This window comes from Cajanus cajan, chromosome 4 (genome assembly GCF_000230855.2).
Source record: "Cajanus cajan strain Asha chromosome 4, NIPB_CcT2T_4, whole genome shotgun sequence".
NCBI lineage: Eukaryota > Viridiplantae > Streptophyta > Magnoliopsida > Fabales > Fabaceae > Cajanus > Cajanus cajan.
This window is the reverse complement of record NC_138520.1, coordinates 70,059,906-70,074,274: the sequence shown is the minus strand read 5'-3', so window position 1 is coordinate 70,074,274 and position 14,369 is coordinate 70,059,906. Positions and strand designations below refer to the sequence as shown.

General features: G+C 32.7%; 2 protein-coding genes across 4 annotated transcripts; one reads left to right on the top strand and one right to left on the bottom strand.

Moving 5' to 3' along the window:
* The first annotated feature begins 6 nt into the window (after nt 1-6).
* On the top strand, nt 7-5,394 carry PEX11C (peroxin 11c). Of its 2 annotated transcripts, none has more exons than XM_020363888.3 (8): nt 7-167; nt 3,449-3,655; nt 4,006-4,080; nt 4,156-4,230; nt 4,338-4,418; nt 4,531-4,605; nt 4,711-4,884; nt 5,116-5,394. In XM_020363888.3, the coding sequence occupies exons 2-8, from the start codon at nt 3,464-3,466 to the stop codon at nt 5,149-5,151; spliced, it is 708 nt and encodes a 235-aa protein (XP_020219477.1). In that variant the 5' UTR covers nt 7-167; nt 3,449-3,463; the 3' UTR covers nt 5,152-5,394. The 2 variants fall into 2 exon arrangements, with proteins under 2 accessions (XP_020219477.1, XP_020219478.1); XM_020363889.3 differs by lacking the exon at nt 7-167 and adding an exon at nt 264-323.
* A 3,226-nt stretch (nt 5,395-8,620) lies between these two features.
* Nucleotides 8,621-13,933, bottom strand: LOC109802187 (F-box protein At4g00755). 2 transcript variants are annotated; one of them, XM_020363427.3, is made up of 6 exons: nt 13,782-13,933; nt 13,004-13,197; nt 12,378-12,797; nt 12,149-12,288; nt 10,338-10,456; nt 8,621-9,175 (listed from the first exon to the last, which is right to left on the bottom strand). In XM_020363427.3, the coding sequence occupies exons 2-6, from the start codon at nt 13,128-13,130 to the stop codon at nt 8,890-8,892; spliced, it is 1,092 nt and encodes a 363-aa protein (XP_020219016.1). In that variant the 5' UTR covers nt 13,131-13,197; nt 13,782-13,933; the 3' UTR covers nt 8,621-8,889. The 2 variants fall into 2 exon arrangements, with proteins under 2 accessions (XP_020219016.1, XP_020219015.1); XM_020363426.3 differs by having other exon boundaries at nt 13,004-13,158; nt 13,782-13,909.
* Between the last annotated feature and the right edge of the window lie 436 nt (nt 13,934-14,369).

Below are 14,369 nucleotides of genomic sequence, written 5' to 3'. Positions count from 1 at the left end.
GCGAGGGACGAAACCAGAGCATAACATCTCCCATTTGTTTTTTTGTTTCGAGAAGGAGAGGACCAAACAAGCCCTTATCACAACTCTATCTACCGTACAAGGCCCAAACCAAAAGCTTGCTCTCTCATTCTCGAACACAATTCTCTTCTTCGCCCCCAACGAACTTGGTACTCTCTCTCTCTCTCTCTCTCTCTCTCTCGCTCGTGTTTTTCGTTGCTATTGTTTTTTTTTTTTTTTGTCTAATAGACTCGGGAATTCACGTGCCCCAGTTGTTAGATCCTTTGACCTTGCAGCTTGAGATTCTAAAGTTGCAATTTTTGAAGGTGGGGCTTGTGAATTTTTATTTTGGGTCAACTTGATTTGATTTTGAATTGAGGTTGGGGAACCGGGTCATTGGAATTTTATGATTTGATTTGATGGGTTGGTTATTATTGTTATTTGAACGTTGTGTTGTTTGTAGTGTGTTCGGCTGCGTTGAAAATGATAAAACAAAATATTAAAAAAATGAGGGAAATTGAAGATTTGAAGATGTGGTTGTTATAACGTAGGAAATGGATTGATGTAACTGGACTACGCGGAAGTTCAGATGGGTCGATTTTCTTTGGCTCTTCTATCTTATATCGTGTGCCAAACGTGGCATAATTGAACTAAGCTTTATGTTTTGACGATATGAATCTTAATCCGGACTCATGGATTAGACGTTGCCTTGATGACTTCTTATTCTTAATATTGCTCTGTGGGTTTGATTTGTTAAAAGTTGTTTGAATGAGTTATCTATTGTTATTGGAGAAAAAACTTAAATGTAGATGCTTTGATTTGCTCATTGGTTTCAATATTTTGTCCTACTAAGCGAAGTATTCATGTAATGGTTGCTCTTTTGGGTGAATTCTAAGTACCCTGGTGAATATGCAGATATCTATCTTGGTTTTTGATTCTTGCTAATGACCCTCTTCTTTCGCCTCTGAACTTGCAAATTTAATGTTCCTTTTAGACTCTAGAGTGCCATATTAGCTAACCTATTCTATTGAAGCTATCCAGAGGCAGAGAATTCATGCAGCCCTTCAAATCCTGTCTGTAAAAAGCAGGACCTGATGAAGATCATATTTGTTGGTGAGGCGAAGATTGACAGATTCGGAGAACATCATGCTTTAGTGATTCTAGTTCTAGATAAAATGATGAAACTTTTACATTCCCCCTTGCAATTTAGTCTAAGTTCTTATTAGTTATCAGGAAACAGAGCCAGGATTGAGTGTTATGTATTATAGAGTTTTGAGAGTAGTTCTTAAATCTTAATCCTTGCAAGATGTGGCCTAGAGTAGCCACAGTTGGAAGGGCAAATGCAATTTGTACATATTTTCTTCCATTCTACCAAGGGCCAAGGCACCCTCACCAAATATCTTCTTTTTGTCTCTTTCTCTCTAAGGATGAGTGTAAAGGAGATGTCTTCTTGTTTATGACAGAACACAATTGTATTATTTGATCCATTTAGCTAGTCCCACTTGGGGGAAAAATGCTTTTGTTGCTGAGGAGGATTAAATGGTCAATTAGTGAAAATGAAATTGGGGTTTGACAAAATTGAGGAAAATTGTAAGTGGCAATTAGGGATTTGGTGGCGTGGATATTTAATGCTAACTGCGTAGGAAATCACAGTTGGATTGGGTTGAAAGTAATAAAATAAGGCAGAAGTCTAAAAGATGAAAGTAGAAAAATAATTTAGGTATCGCCACAAGAGTTAACAGTGGCGTTGCAAAGCAGCACAGTCCCCTTGTTGCTTCTGTGTGGCCTGTAGTGTAGCAGTTCAATGTCGCTGTTTTGCGGAATAATGGTCGCCTTTGCTTCAAATAGCAGCCATATATCATCTGTTATTATCTTCATATATGAAAACCCCCTTTTTGTCCCTTAAATGATGTCGTTAGGTTATGTTTAAAGGAGGCAATCTTGGGATCTCACCCGCTTTTATTTCATCAGAACACAAACCCTATTTCCCTCTCACTCCTTTTGAAAGCTAAATAATGAACTACTCTTATTGGTCCCATCGCTTTTCAACACAAACCATCTGATGCAGAGCTCTCAACCTTGTTACCAGCCCAGCCAAACCACGACACTCTACTGGAGTTTCTGGTCAACCCACAATCTGTGGAACTTCAGCACACTATTCTCTGGTTTCTTTTATGTTCACATCCTCTGGGGACTGCTTTGTTCTAGCCAAAAAAGGGTTTATATATCCCTTTATATATATATATATATATATATATATATATATATAACTAGGAGGTATAACTCCATCCCACTGAATCAGCCCATTCTGCTTATATATTTATGTCTATGTTTTGTCTTCTGTTTCTTTCACCCTTGTGTTCTGATAACCTTATGTTTCCCTTTCTTGTGTACTTTTTTTTATATTATTAATTTATTTATATTACTTGACTCGCATTGTTATTAACTTCTTTGTTTGGTTTAAAAATATGAATTTTAATTATTAATTATGAATATATCTTTAATTATGTGTTTTTGCTTTTATTTTTTAGCATTTATAAATTATTTAATACATATATCTGTAAACTTCATCTCGCAATATGCAATCCCACCATAACGGTTTGGGGGTTGGCTGTTCAAGCACTCCTCACTACTTGGGATTGATAACTATGGTTATCACACATCAGGTGCCTGGCATGAAGAGTTTTCCCTGAAAATGTTTTCTTTACCATAATCTTTTATTGTTTGTGGTATCATTTGCATAGGACTAGTCAAACTTGCGGGCCCTGTATTATCAACTTCAGGTCCAAGTCAAACAACCACCCCTGATAAGCGATAATAAAATCCTGAACTACAAAATGAACATAAGGAAAAGTGCATATGGTAGCTAATACCCATAAATTGACCCAACAAAAATACCCAACTATATGACTATAATATAACTCTTATAGGACTGAATTTAATACTGACTACATTAACACTAGCTGTTCCAGTATACCAATAAAGTCATACATCACTTAGAAATTGTGGCCAAGTAACAATGTTGATGGTCTCAATATAACATGTCAATAATTAACATGTCATCTTAGTGATCAACTAACAATGTCCAACGGTAGCTAACATAGTGACAAAATATTTGAAAACTTGAAAGTTAAGTAGTAAAATGGTGCAATTTCAAAGTTGAGTGGCAAAATTTGCAAAATTGCGAAACATGGATGGCAAAAAATGTAACTAAGCCTACTTTTATGTAGTTGACGAGTTTAAGGTTTGAACAACTTAATATATAACACCTTTTTCTTAGGGGAAAAAAAAAAAAAAAAAAAAAAAACTCTGCTCACATTGCTGCATGAAATGAGAGTTCTAAACCTCTTTGCCCTCCCTATTTAATTTGACAATATCACTTTTAACTTTACCTAATCCTTTCTCCTAATTTAGCTGACATAAACTGTGCTGTGATTTTGTTATGTTGCAGCAATTAGTGTAGAAGATGAGTACGTTGGATGCAACAAGGGCTGAACTTGGTCTTCTTGTTTTATATCTGGGCAAGGCTGAAACAAGGGACAAAATATGCAGAGCAATACAATATGGTTCCAAATTTTTGAGTAACGGGGAACCTGGTACTGCCCAGAATGTAGAAAAATCAACCAGCTTGGCACGAAAAGTTTTTCGTCTGTTTAAGGTTTGGCTATCTTTACTTTCCAATTTCTGGCACATGCTTTTTCATCAGTTAACATCTTCATTTTTTAATGGTATTTCTTTCTTTGTATCATTTTCATTATGTGTGTATCCCCAATGATTAATTTGTTTAAAAAAGACAAGATATTTGTAGTATGCATAATTTTATTTTTTGGGTTCTGAGGGATGTAATTGGAAAAGGGATAAAACAAAAAAAGTCGAATACTGCAACTTTTTTGTATAGTATTATCCATTTATAATATTCAAATAGACATTTGGCATGAAAAATAAATGTTGCAAATTAATTAGTTCATGCACTGATGGTCACTCTTATACATCACTCTTGATTCGCAGTTTGTCAATGACCTACATGCTCTGATTAGTCCAACACCACGGGGAACTCCTCTCCCTCTAATTCTGTTGGGAAAGGTATGAAAACTCAAAAAACATTCCACTGTTTTTCATCTTTGTTTGATTTTCCTTACATCTTGTTATTTTTTTCAGTCCAAGAATGCTTTACTCTCCACTTTCTTGTTTCTTGATCAATTTGTGTGGCTTGGAAGATCAGGCATCTACCAGGTAGGAAATAATAAAATATATATTTTTCTTTAGCATCATGTTTGTTTCGGTACTATTATATGTGAATGCCATCCTGCAGTATATAAGAATTTTTTGTCTAAATACAGAATAAAGAACGCAGTGAACTAATTGGCCGGATATCTCTTTTCTGTTGGCTGGGTTCCTCAGTGTGTGGCTCCTTGGTTGAGGTTTGTGGCTTACCTTCCTTCATTGATGTTGTGTGTGCATCAATGTGCCCTCTTATTCCTTCATTGTTAAACTTTGTGTAAATTGCATAACATGTTTGACTCATTTGATCAGCTGGGGGAGCTTGGAAGACTCTCTGCATCAATGAAGAAGATAGAGAAAGAACTCAAGAACAAGAATAAATATGAAGTATGTTGTCTATGTTTGTGTATAAAGTCTTCAAACTGTGATTTCGGTTTACTTTGGGACTTTGTTTGCCTTACTTTTATGTGTTTTCATTAACTATGATTTCAGGATGAACAATACCGTGCCAAACTAAACAAGTCAAATGAGAGGACTCTAGCACTAATCAAAGCGGGAATGGATATAGTGGTGGCAGTTGGACTGCTTCAATTGGCACCAAAGAAAGTTACTCCCCGCGTGACTGGTGCATTTGGATTTGCTTCATCTCTAATATCTTGCTATCAGGTGTTTGCTTTCTTTGTGCTTCTATTTTTCTTCCCTAATACCTTGTATCCATGTTCTATCTCTAACATACATGCCTTTTGCACAACTAGTGACCAAGATACAAAACCACAGACAAATTTAGCTCTTTAGTTGTTTCTCTCTTGATTGTTTGATGGTCATGGTTTTTCTCTTAGTTGTAACTATTCTTATCAGTATTATTTCCTCTGACAATTTTTGGTTTATGCAATGCAGTTGCTTCCTGCCCCAACCAAGTCCAAAGCTTCATGAAGTTTGCAAGAATAAAATGGTTCTCATGTCACTTCGTTATTGTCAAATAATTATATGAATTGGTCAGGAAATATTGGTTGGTGTGAGCATTGACCAATTTCCATCATAGTAGAAAACAGGACCCTGTTTACAATTGTTTCCAAAAACTGCTATGTAGGGTATCTTTCTATTTTGGTCCTCCAAAATATATGCAACGATAATATGTTGCTCCATAATATAAATATATAAATTTGTCCCCTAAAAGACATGCCATGTCATCAATTGGTTCCCCCTCCCCCTCAATGTTTCATTGTGTCATCAAAATGGTCCTTCAATCAAATATCAAAGTGGTCCTTGAAAGACAACATGGGATGCATTGGTTTTATCATTAAAGGATTAATTTGATGTTTACAAAGGGCTAATGCGATGCTTTGTAGAAGTCAAATGACTAAAATCTTTAAATATTCGTCATTGTTTCCCTGGTGTGAACACGAATGATATATTCCACTAAGCAAGCCACGTATATGTTTCAACTTACTGATACTAATCACAACCTAGTGTATTTGTCCACCACGGGTACTTCATGTTGAACACTACACTGAGTGACAATCCCGTTATGTGCAATGCTGAAACAATATGTAGATAAATTGCAGATATGCTGTGTTGTTTATATGGTAAGAGCAATCAATATCGGTTCCCACGCATTAGTTTTCCAATTAAAAGAGAAAAACAACCAATAAACCTCTGCTTATGTGTTAAAAGTGTGATTACTCTGAATTAGAGGACCCGAGCAACCTCCTAAGAAATAAGTTCAAGAGAAAGAAATAAACGTCTATATATATAATAACCTAGAGAAACAATATGCATCACCGCAACAATAACAAAACAGTGTAACAATGAACAATTTTCCTACAACACATTAACTTATTCTAGAACCATTGGAGTCATTTTCCGTATTGCTTTATTGTAATACTTAAAGGGCTTCTTGGGTTTTTTTTTATTTTTAATATTCTTTGATACACATTAGTCGGTTTGTGAATTTCAAAAGAAGCAACATGAAGTATATGCGTAAGAGTTCCATTTAGTTAGGATGAAAATCCGCAAAATATACGATTGAAACAATCATAAAATTGATCAGATTGGTTTGAGACAGTTTTTTGAATCAGCAATTGGTGAAGTTGTCATTTTAGGTAAGTCAAGAAATTGGTAGAGAAAAAAAAATTGTGCAGAAAGAAAAATAGGCTAAAAATGGGCCAAATCTAGACATGAATTAATGACGAAAAACTTATTTGAATTTTTTCTTTTTAAAATTTTTTTTATTCTAATGCATTTTCAAATAAGAGGCTTTTTTCCGTGTGTATAAAACAAATTTGTTGAAAAATATTTCCTTAAATAAATTTCAGTATGTCAAAGACTTAATCTATAACTTTTAATTAAGGAATATCTTGGTTTATATATATATAAAGGTTGATATATAAGATTTATATATAGATTTCTTTTCTTAATTATTTATAATAATTTTACTTTATTTTATAAGACATGTAATACAATCGTTTCATGTTAATTTAAATGTCTTGATGAATTATTAATGACAACCTAGTAGTAGAATATTATAGTAGTATACTTAGGATTTTGTCCTTCTAGATTTAAAGCGTGTTATTGTCATTATAATTTTTATAAATAATAAAAATGCTTAAATATGTTTAATACAACAAGAAGGTCCATTACATAAATAACATAATATCAATAGGTTCGGTCAAGAAGGTCCTAATTTATTTTTTTTTAACATTCTTCTTGATCTTCATATAACCTTTTTTATAGAGCTAGAAATCAAGTGATTTTTGCTCCTTCCCAATGTTTTTAAGGTCTTCTTTGCACACGTCCAAACCACTTTAATCATATTCCTATCATTATTTTCTCAATAGATGCTACACTAATGTTTTCTCATATGCAATCATTTTATAGAAAGTATCGGAAAAATAATAAACTCATTCAAAAATTGATTGTAGTGGTACATGACATATAGAAATCCTAAAATATTATATCTACAATTTGAATAGAAATCCTGATAAAATATCTTCTTTTTTTTATATGACAACTTAAGAATCAACAATACTTGAAAATAATTTTTCAAAACACAAAAAACATGAAAATATTGATATTTTCAAGAATAAACTTTTAATCCGTTATACGAACACTCTTCAACACTTTGCTATAGGCTTCTGCTCAAGTTGATTATACTCCACTGATACAACGTTTTTATTATTCAATAAGAAAAGATACTTCTTCAATTCATTTTTTTTTTTGCATTCATTTAATTTCCAAGATTTTTTATATAAAATTTGTACGATTTTATTCTTGGGATTTAGTCATTTTATATTTTCCTTATATAAAAGACTAAACTTTTGCTCAAAACACTTTTATTAAATTTAATTTTAAAAAAATATACACATATTCTCTTTCTTTATACTAAATATTGCTGGTATTATTTTTAATAATTTATAGACAAGAAAACTAAATGCATAGTTTTAAAAATTCGGTCATCAAACCGGTTAGGATACTAAGTCAGTGAATCAAAAGTTTAATCGATGGGTCACTAATTAAATCACATGATCCGATTTCTATTAATTTTAAAAAAAATATCCATGTTGAATATATTTTATACTTACAAATTTCAATAAATTCATATCATATTTTAAATTTTAATTTTTATCTTATTTAAAATTATTTTTATTAATATAAATTATATATTAATATAAATTAAAATTATAAATAATATATATATAGTATTCTTGAAATTGATACATAAAATAATATATGTAATATTTACATATATAATATATTATTAAATATATAATTTAAAATTAATAATATACTATAAAAAATATTTAAATTTTATATATTACAAATAAATATATTATAACAAGTGGTCATTGTAATATTTGTTAAGACTTTTCACGCTCGTATAAGTAGGGTTTGATTCTCATGTGCTTTCCTTTGAATTTCTTTAAAAAGTGATGAAAATCATTTTTGTGATTGAACTGATTACCTTCCAATTTATTGATCAAATCAGAACATTAACCGGTTCACTCCAATTTTTAACAAATAGAATGCATAATTAATCTAACTCAAGGCAGGAATTGACTAGACCACCGATTTCTGATTCAACAGATTCGACCAACCAGTCGAGCTGATTTTAAAACACCGACTAAATGTTAAACATTATCATTTACTCACTAAACAAAGCAATTGTCTCAATTATTTAATAAACCATTATTCAACAAATCAATAAGCACCAACTATTTAATAAAACATTTTTAAGAAATCGATAATAAAATAGTTAGACATGAACAGCAGAAGACATTTACATATTTACTCAAATAAGTTTACATATTTACTCAAGTAAGTTTTCAAGATCACGCATACTGGCACAGAATATGGTTTGTCTAACTATACTTAAAGATGGATGATAACATGTTAATACTCGATAGAAAGCTCAAGTTTCAAGCATCAGATGTTAAACCGCAGAAAATAAGTTTATACTTGTCCCACACCCAAGATCATATCTACAAGAGAAGTAAATACTTATATTCAAATCTCAGTAGCCACAGCACAGAAAAACCAGAATTTTTGAAGCGTAACCATTACACAGAAAACAGGTTTTGAATGCAACCACTCCTCACCTAGGAGATTCTAACTTTTTTTTTTCCTTTTCTTTATTTGGGAGGAATTATAAAAGTACTTTATACCGGCAAAAGATCAGAGGGCATATTCTTCTTCAAAATCATCAATTTCATATTCTTCCTCATCCCAATCATCTTCCCCGATTCCTACTACTTGTCCGCGCAATATAGTCACAATATTCCGGAAATCTCTCAGTCCCCTGTGCTCGGCTGAAATTTCTTGAGATTCATTTCCAGATGTGATAACTGGTTGACAGTTAGCCATTTGGTCCCTTTTCAACACAAAGTTTCCAGAGGGATCTAGAATATCCGCATTGAATGCTGGTGACAATGAGCCTCCAAGAACTTGAACATGAGAAACACTGCAACCACAATTTTCGTGTTAGGGACTTGGCACAACCGTCAACAATATAACTGACTTCTACGCAATATTTAGGGATACTTTTTCAAATGGAAGTGACAGCATAACAACCATGCCATGAATCCCGTAATAAATGGAACAGAGGCAGTGTTTTTAACTATGTAAATTTGGGTGAGAAAAAGTTCCTCTAGGTGATTTAATTTCACAAAAATGCATCAAACAGTGAGATAAACGAAGATATATACATGGTGTGTTCTTGGACTCAATATCCTAGTGTCATCTACTGAGTTCTAGGATCTGTTGTTGAACTCTAGGTGACTAGATCAGCACAACAGAGAAATCCTCCAAGAAAAGACACATGAAGGATGTCAGAATATTACAAGACTAAACATTAAAGCATCATTCACTTCAAAGCAACAAAAAGACAAAGCAAACAACAGAAGTTCTATTAGCATGTCATGCAGGTATAACTGAATTGTGGTTAGCAATAACTACAAAACATATCTAACACATCAGGAAAAAAAAAAAAAGTAGAAATTAGTAACTTCCAACTCAGTGGATAATACACTGTAATTCTCTCATGAATAGGGAAGAAAATGGACCCGGAGCCAGTTTGAGGAATGTCCAATCTGTTTACAGCATTCTGGTCAACTTATCCAGGGGAAGGCTTCGGCATTTTGTTTTAGCATACACAGATAAGCAGGACTCAACACTTTTACATGAACGAAACACTGTAGTGTTAAAAGAGAAAGCCACATATATTGCTTCTTTTATGATGTAAAAACCCGATATTTGAAATTTATGTAAGATGTGAATATTTAAAAGAGTCCAGGTGAGGGACAAAAACCCACCTCCCCAAAGCCAGTACATAGAACCAAAGGGACCTAAAAGTTTATTCTATTTCTCAACTTAAAAAGAATGAGGAAACTCGTGCATATTCATCCAAACAACATTGTCACAAACACTTTTGGCCACAATAATCAAGACTTCACTATTTGCCACATTTTTGTGCATTTAAAAGACAAATGATACTAAAACCTAACATTGAATAAGGCTTATTGGGCATTTAATTAGGATACTAAATCTATGCCACTAAGTTCAATAAAACCTCAACAATGAACCAGTTTGACAAATACAAACCAAATGGGAAGAACAAAACGCACCAAATGTATAATAGACCATCAATTTCTTGTCTCTGTACCCTCCCCAAAAGCTCAATCTGCAAGATACCCCCAATACACAGCACAGGTTCTGGAAGCTTGAACTTCTGCAGCCGGTTCTCCTGTTCATGAGATTTTTCTCAGAAATTTCATATTGCTGTTCTTGGGATTATAAATTAAGGTGAAGAGGGTTGCACAAACGAAATCATTAAATTATTGATGCTAATTATGCAGCTTCTATTTTATTTCGCTATGCAACATCAACCTGGGTTATTTTATTTTGGGAGGTAAATAGATGTTCTCATTATCCATCAATTTTTATTTTTCAATTTACTTACAGTATTTACATTGAATGATATATAGACCCAGAATCAAACTCATGGAAGTGCCTTAGGATCCAACAAATAAATCAAGCTTAATACAATTCATTCACTCCCCATCACATACATAACACATTATAAACATTGACAAACACCTGAAGAGACAAAGGATCTGACCAACTAATGTATATCAGTATAAAACTGAAGATATAGTTGCCCAGATTCTGTCAACCAAATATTCCTTATGCATTCCGTTTTCCATTTTTTTATTTTTCTCCCTTGTGAGGAGCCAAATTGCTTAAATGTGTGGTTTAAAGTCGTGTACAGATCAGTCAATTTCTGTCTGTATGTATCAATGCAGAGAAAATATAAAAAATTACCAACGACCATAAATAGGCTGAATGAATGGTATTTAATTATTTATTATTATGAAAAAAGCATAGGTGCAATACCATAGGTGCTTTTGGTATTTTTTTGAATCAAAATTGGAGCTTTATCTTGGCATTAAGAGAAGCCGTGGGCTATTGAGATGAAACCCCAATTTTAATTGGCAAGCAGCAAAAGCACCTATTATCAATAGTTAATTCCCTAGCCGGAAATGACTGTAGAACGTTTGATTATCTATTTACTTCAATCATTTTAACCCACTTGAGGATAAGAGAGATTTAGAGCCCTCTGGTCATTCTTCCAGTATTGCAGCAGCCTTTCAAGTGATTATACAATTTGAAAATTTTTGAATGAGACAAACAATCCTCTTGAACAGAACTTAAAAGAGATATGAATGCAATACAGATCTGTGCTGCATGGACATGGTTTGGTCCACTAGACCTGGGATTATTCACATCATTTTTAACAGTGGAAAGGAAATTGGGAGACAGTGCAATTTTAATTCTTATGGGAGGTGACTTCTTATTATGTCATATCATGTTGTGCAGAAATGTTATAAAACCAGTAATCCTCGTAAACAGAACTTAAAAGAGATTTTAATTAAATGCAGATCTGCAATCTGGTCACAGTTTAGTCCAATAGATGTAAGATGATTCACATCATTTTTAGCAGTGGAATGTAAATTGGGCAACCAAAGAATTATTTTTTTCTCTTATGGGGTGATTTCTTATTAATGCATATTATTTGGAGAGAATACACTATAAGGTTGTTGTAATGAAATAACAATGCTTGACTAAATTTGACTATAATTGTGAGTGTACTAAACACCTGTTAAAACAAGATGTTGATTTACTCAAAAAAAAACCAGGTCTTCCTTATCCGATGCTCAAAAATAAGCCTATGTTGCATTAAAACATTTTTTTCAATAATATGTTCTCTTCAATCAAAAGCATCACATTTTGAACAGAGGGAGTTCACTAGTTATAGAAGGCAATTATTTATAATTTAGGACAAACTTCATAGTAAAGTTATACAGGAAATCAATGAAACAGACATTATTCAATTGAAAAAACAGTAGACAAACTATATAAGATATAAGTTATATACCTGAGACATTGGAAATTCCGGTGAAGTATAGGTCCATGAAAACATTTCATCATCTACAGCATCTAAAGAGGCTTTAGCATGACCCATTTTAAACCGAACAGATCTTGCTGCATATATTGGTGACCCAATCTGAAAGTGAGCTGGATAAGACATAATATTGTTAGCAAAAAGGAATAGAAACATAAAATAGATGGGTCAACACATAGTTTGTGAAGATTTCAAAGTGTACCTTGAAAAGGCTGGATATTGATTTCTGTGATTACACAAATTTGAGAGACCAACTCATATGTTAATGTCTCAGGAACATTGGGATTACTTTGTCCATCACTTGACCAGTAGGAATATCTACCAGAAATGTGATCTCTTGGCTCTAGAGTATTATCAATGCTTTCCTGAGGAAAGTTGTCAGTGCTAGAAGCACCAACTGTCTTAGCAATGCAATTCATTGCAACAGATGACATGAGAGCTCTGCCTAAGTAAGCATAGACTCTATGTTCTCTCTGTTGAACTAGCCATTCCACAGAAGAGCTAGATCCAACCTCGGCAAGTTCCTTGGCTCCATGTTGATTCAGTTCAACAACAAAAGCAACTCTAGATAATTGAGGAAATATTCTCAAGCATAGCTTCTTGCAAAGACCATTTGCAATCACTGCAAACCAATTAATCGTTGAAATTAATATATTTTTTTTATTGAAATTTGTCTCTGTTGAGAATGAGAACTGGAAACCAAAACAGTACTGATCAGATTTGAAAAGTATTGTAAAATGCAAGGCAACAAGGAACTAGAATTGAACTTTTATGAAACTGATGCATCGGTTGAGAAACAACTGCATAGTTAGAACTAGTTTAACTCACCATAGTGTCTCCAAGATCGAGAGACACAGCAGACACGAACAAGATCAGCCGGATCATCCAGACACGTGAGTATCTTAAGAGACATATCAGAATCCAGACAGCTGAGAAAATCTTTCCGATTTTCCATTGTTGAAACAACTGCAACTGTAGATTGGCTTCTCAAGCCAGAAATATGAATTGGTTCATAAAGTCAGCTGCAACAGTAACCTTAAAGTGAAAAATCCAGATACTTAAAAAAAAAAATAGTATTACTTAACAACTTTTCTATGGTCAAATTTGCTTTTATTCATGCATGCTTGCTACTAAAATTCAAAAATATCCAACATCCAAAAAAATGGGATATTTTTACCTCCTTTATTTCCTGGGACTTGTATAGAATAATAATGGGGATACAGAAATTGAAAATTTTCCACCCTACAGGTCAATCAAATAATGACACAAACAGAGAATGGTGCAATAGATTGCAGCGGGACTAAAGCCAATTGCTTTAAGGGGTGAAAAACATTATCGTCCAAGCATCAAACCAAACATTTTGAACAAAAAATTAAATAAACATAAAAATCAATTGACCAATGGGTTGTAAAATTCAAGCATTTGGGGGGTAAAATCACTAACAATCAACACAAAAAGGGGGAAATTTCGAAAAATAAAATTGAATAGAGAAAGAGAAAAAATTAAGAGGAAAAAATTCTGAAGAAACAAGGAAAATTAACGCTAGAGGATAAAAGGGTGTTTGTATGTTGCAGGGAAAGTGCGATAAACACGAAAAAAACTTCACCTTTGATGTGCAGAAGAAGACATGTACATCGCAGAAGCGAAACCCTAGAAGTAGAAGGGAGAGAAAATTGAACAGAGAATGGTAACTTTGTTGGTAAGAAGAGAGAAATGGCGTATAACCTGGCAAAACACAAAGCTATATCGTAATTATTCGATTATTTTATTACAAAAAAAAATACAAAATCGCCTCGTTTGTATTTTATTTTATTTTATTTTATTTATTTATTTATTTTATAAAATAAAGAAAACAAAAATATTTTTTCATTTGTATTGAGAACTTAATTTAATATTCATAGTCATATTTAAATTAAAGTAGTTTAAAGATAAAGTTGCTCATTTAAATCCTAATATTAGATTTTTGCCTTGATATGAAATTGAACGTAAAAATATCATTTTAATTCTATAGAAATCAAAAAGTTAAAGCAGTTTATCAAGATTAAGGTTGTTACAGTTGAGTTTCTTTTACTAAAATGTTATTAGTTAAGTAGAATGTGCAAATATAAATTTTGTGAACTCATTTGTTTCATAATGAATATTGTAAACTCTTTCATACCAATTTCGATTCTCATAAAAAAAAATATTTAATACA

Coding starts and splice junctions, on each gene's coding strand:
- PEX11C (XM_020363888.3), top strand. CDS start 3,464: ATGAGTACGTTGGATGCAACAAGGGCTGAACTTGGTCTTCTTGTTTTA. Junction 3,656..4,005: donor AAGTTTTTCGTCTGTTTAAG/GTTTGGCTATCT, acceptor CTTGATTCGCAG/TTTGTCAATGACCTACATGC. Junction 4,885..5,115: donor CTCTAATATCTTGCTATCAG/GTGTTTGCTTTC, acceptor TATGCAATGCAG/TTGCTTCCTGCCCCAACCAA.
- LOC109802187 (XM_020363426.3), bottom strand. CDS start 13,810: ATGTACATGTCTTCTTCTGCACATCAAAG. Junction 12,798..13,003: donor TCGATCTTGGAGACACTATG/GTGAGTTAAACT, acceptor ATTGGTTTGCAG/TGATTGCAAATGGTCTTTGC. Junction 10,457..12,148: donor CGGAATTTCCAATGTCTCAG/GTATATAACTTA, acceptor TCTCATGAACAG/GAGAACCGGCTGCAGAAGTT.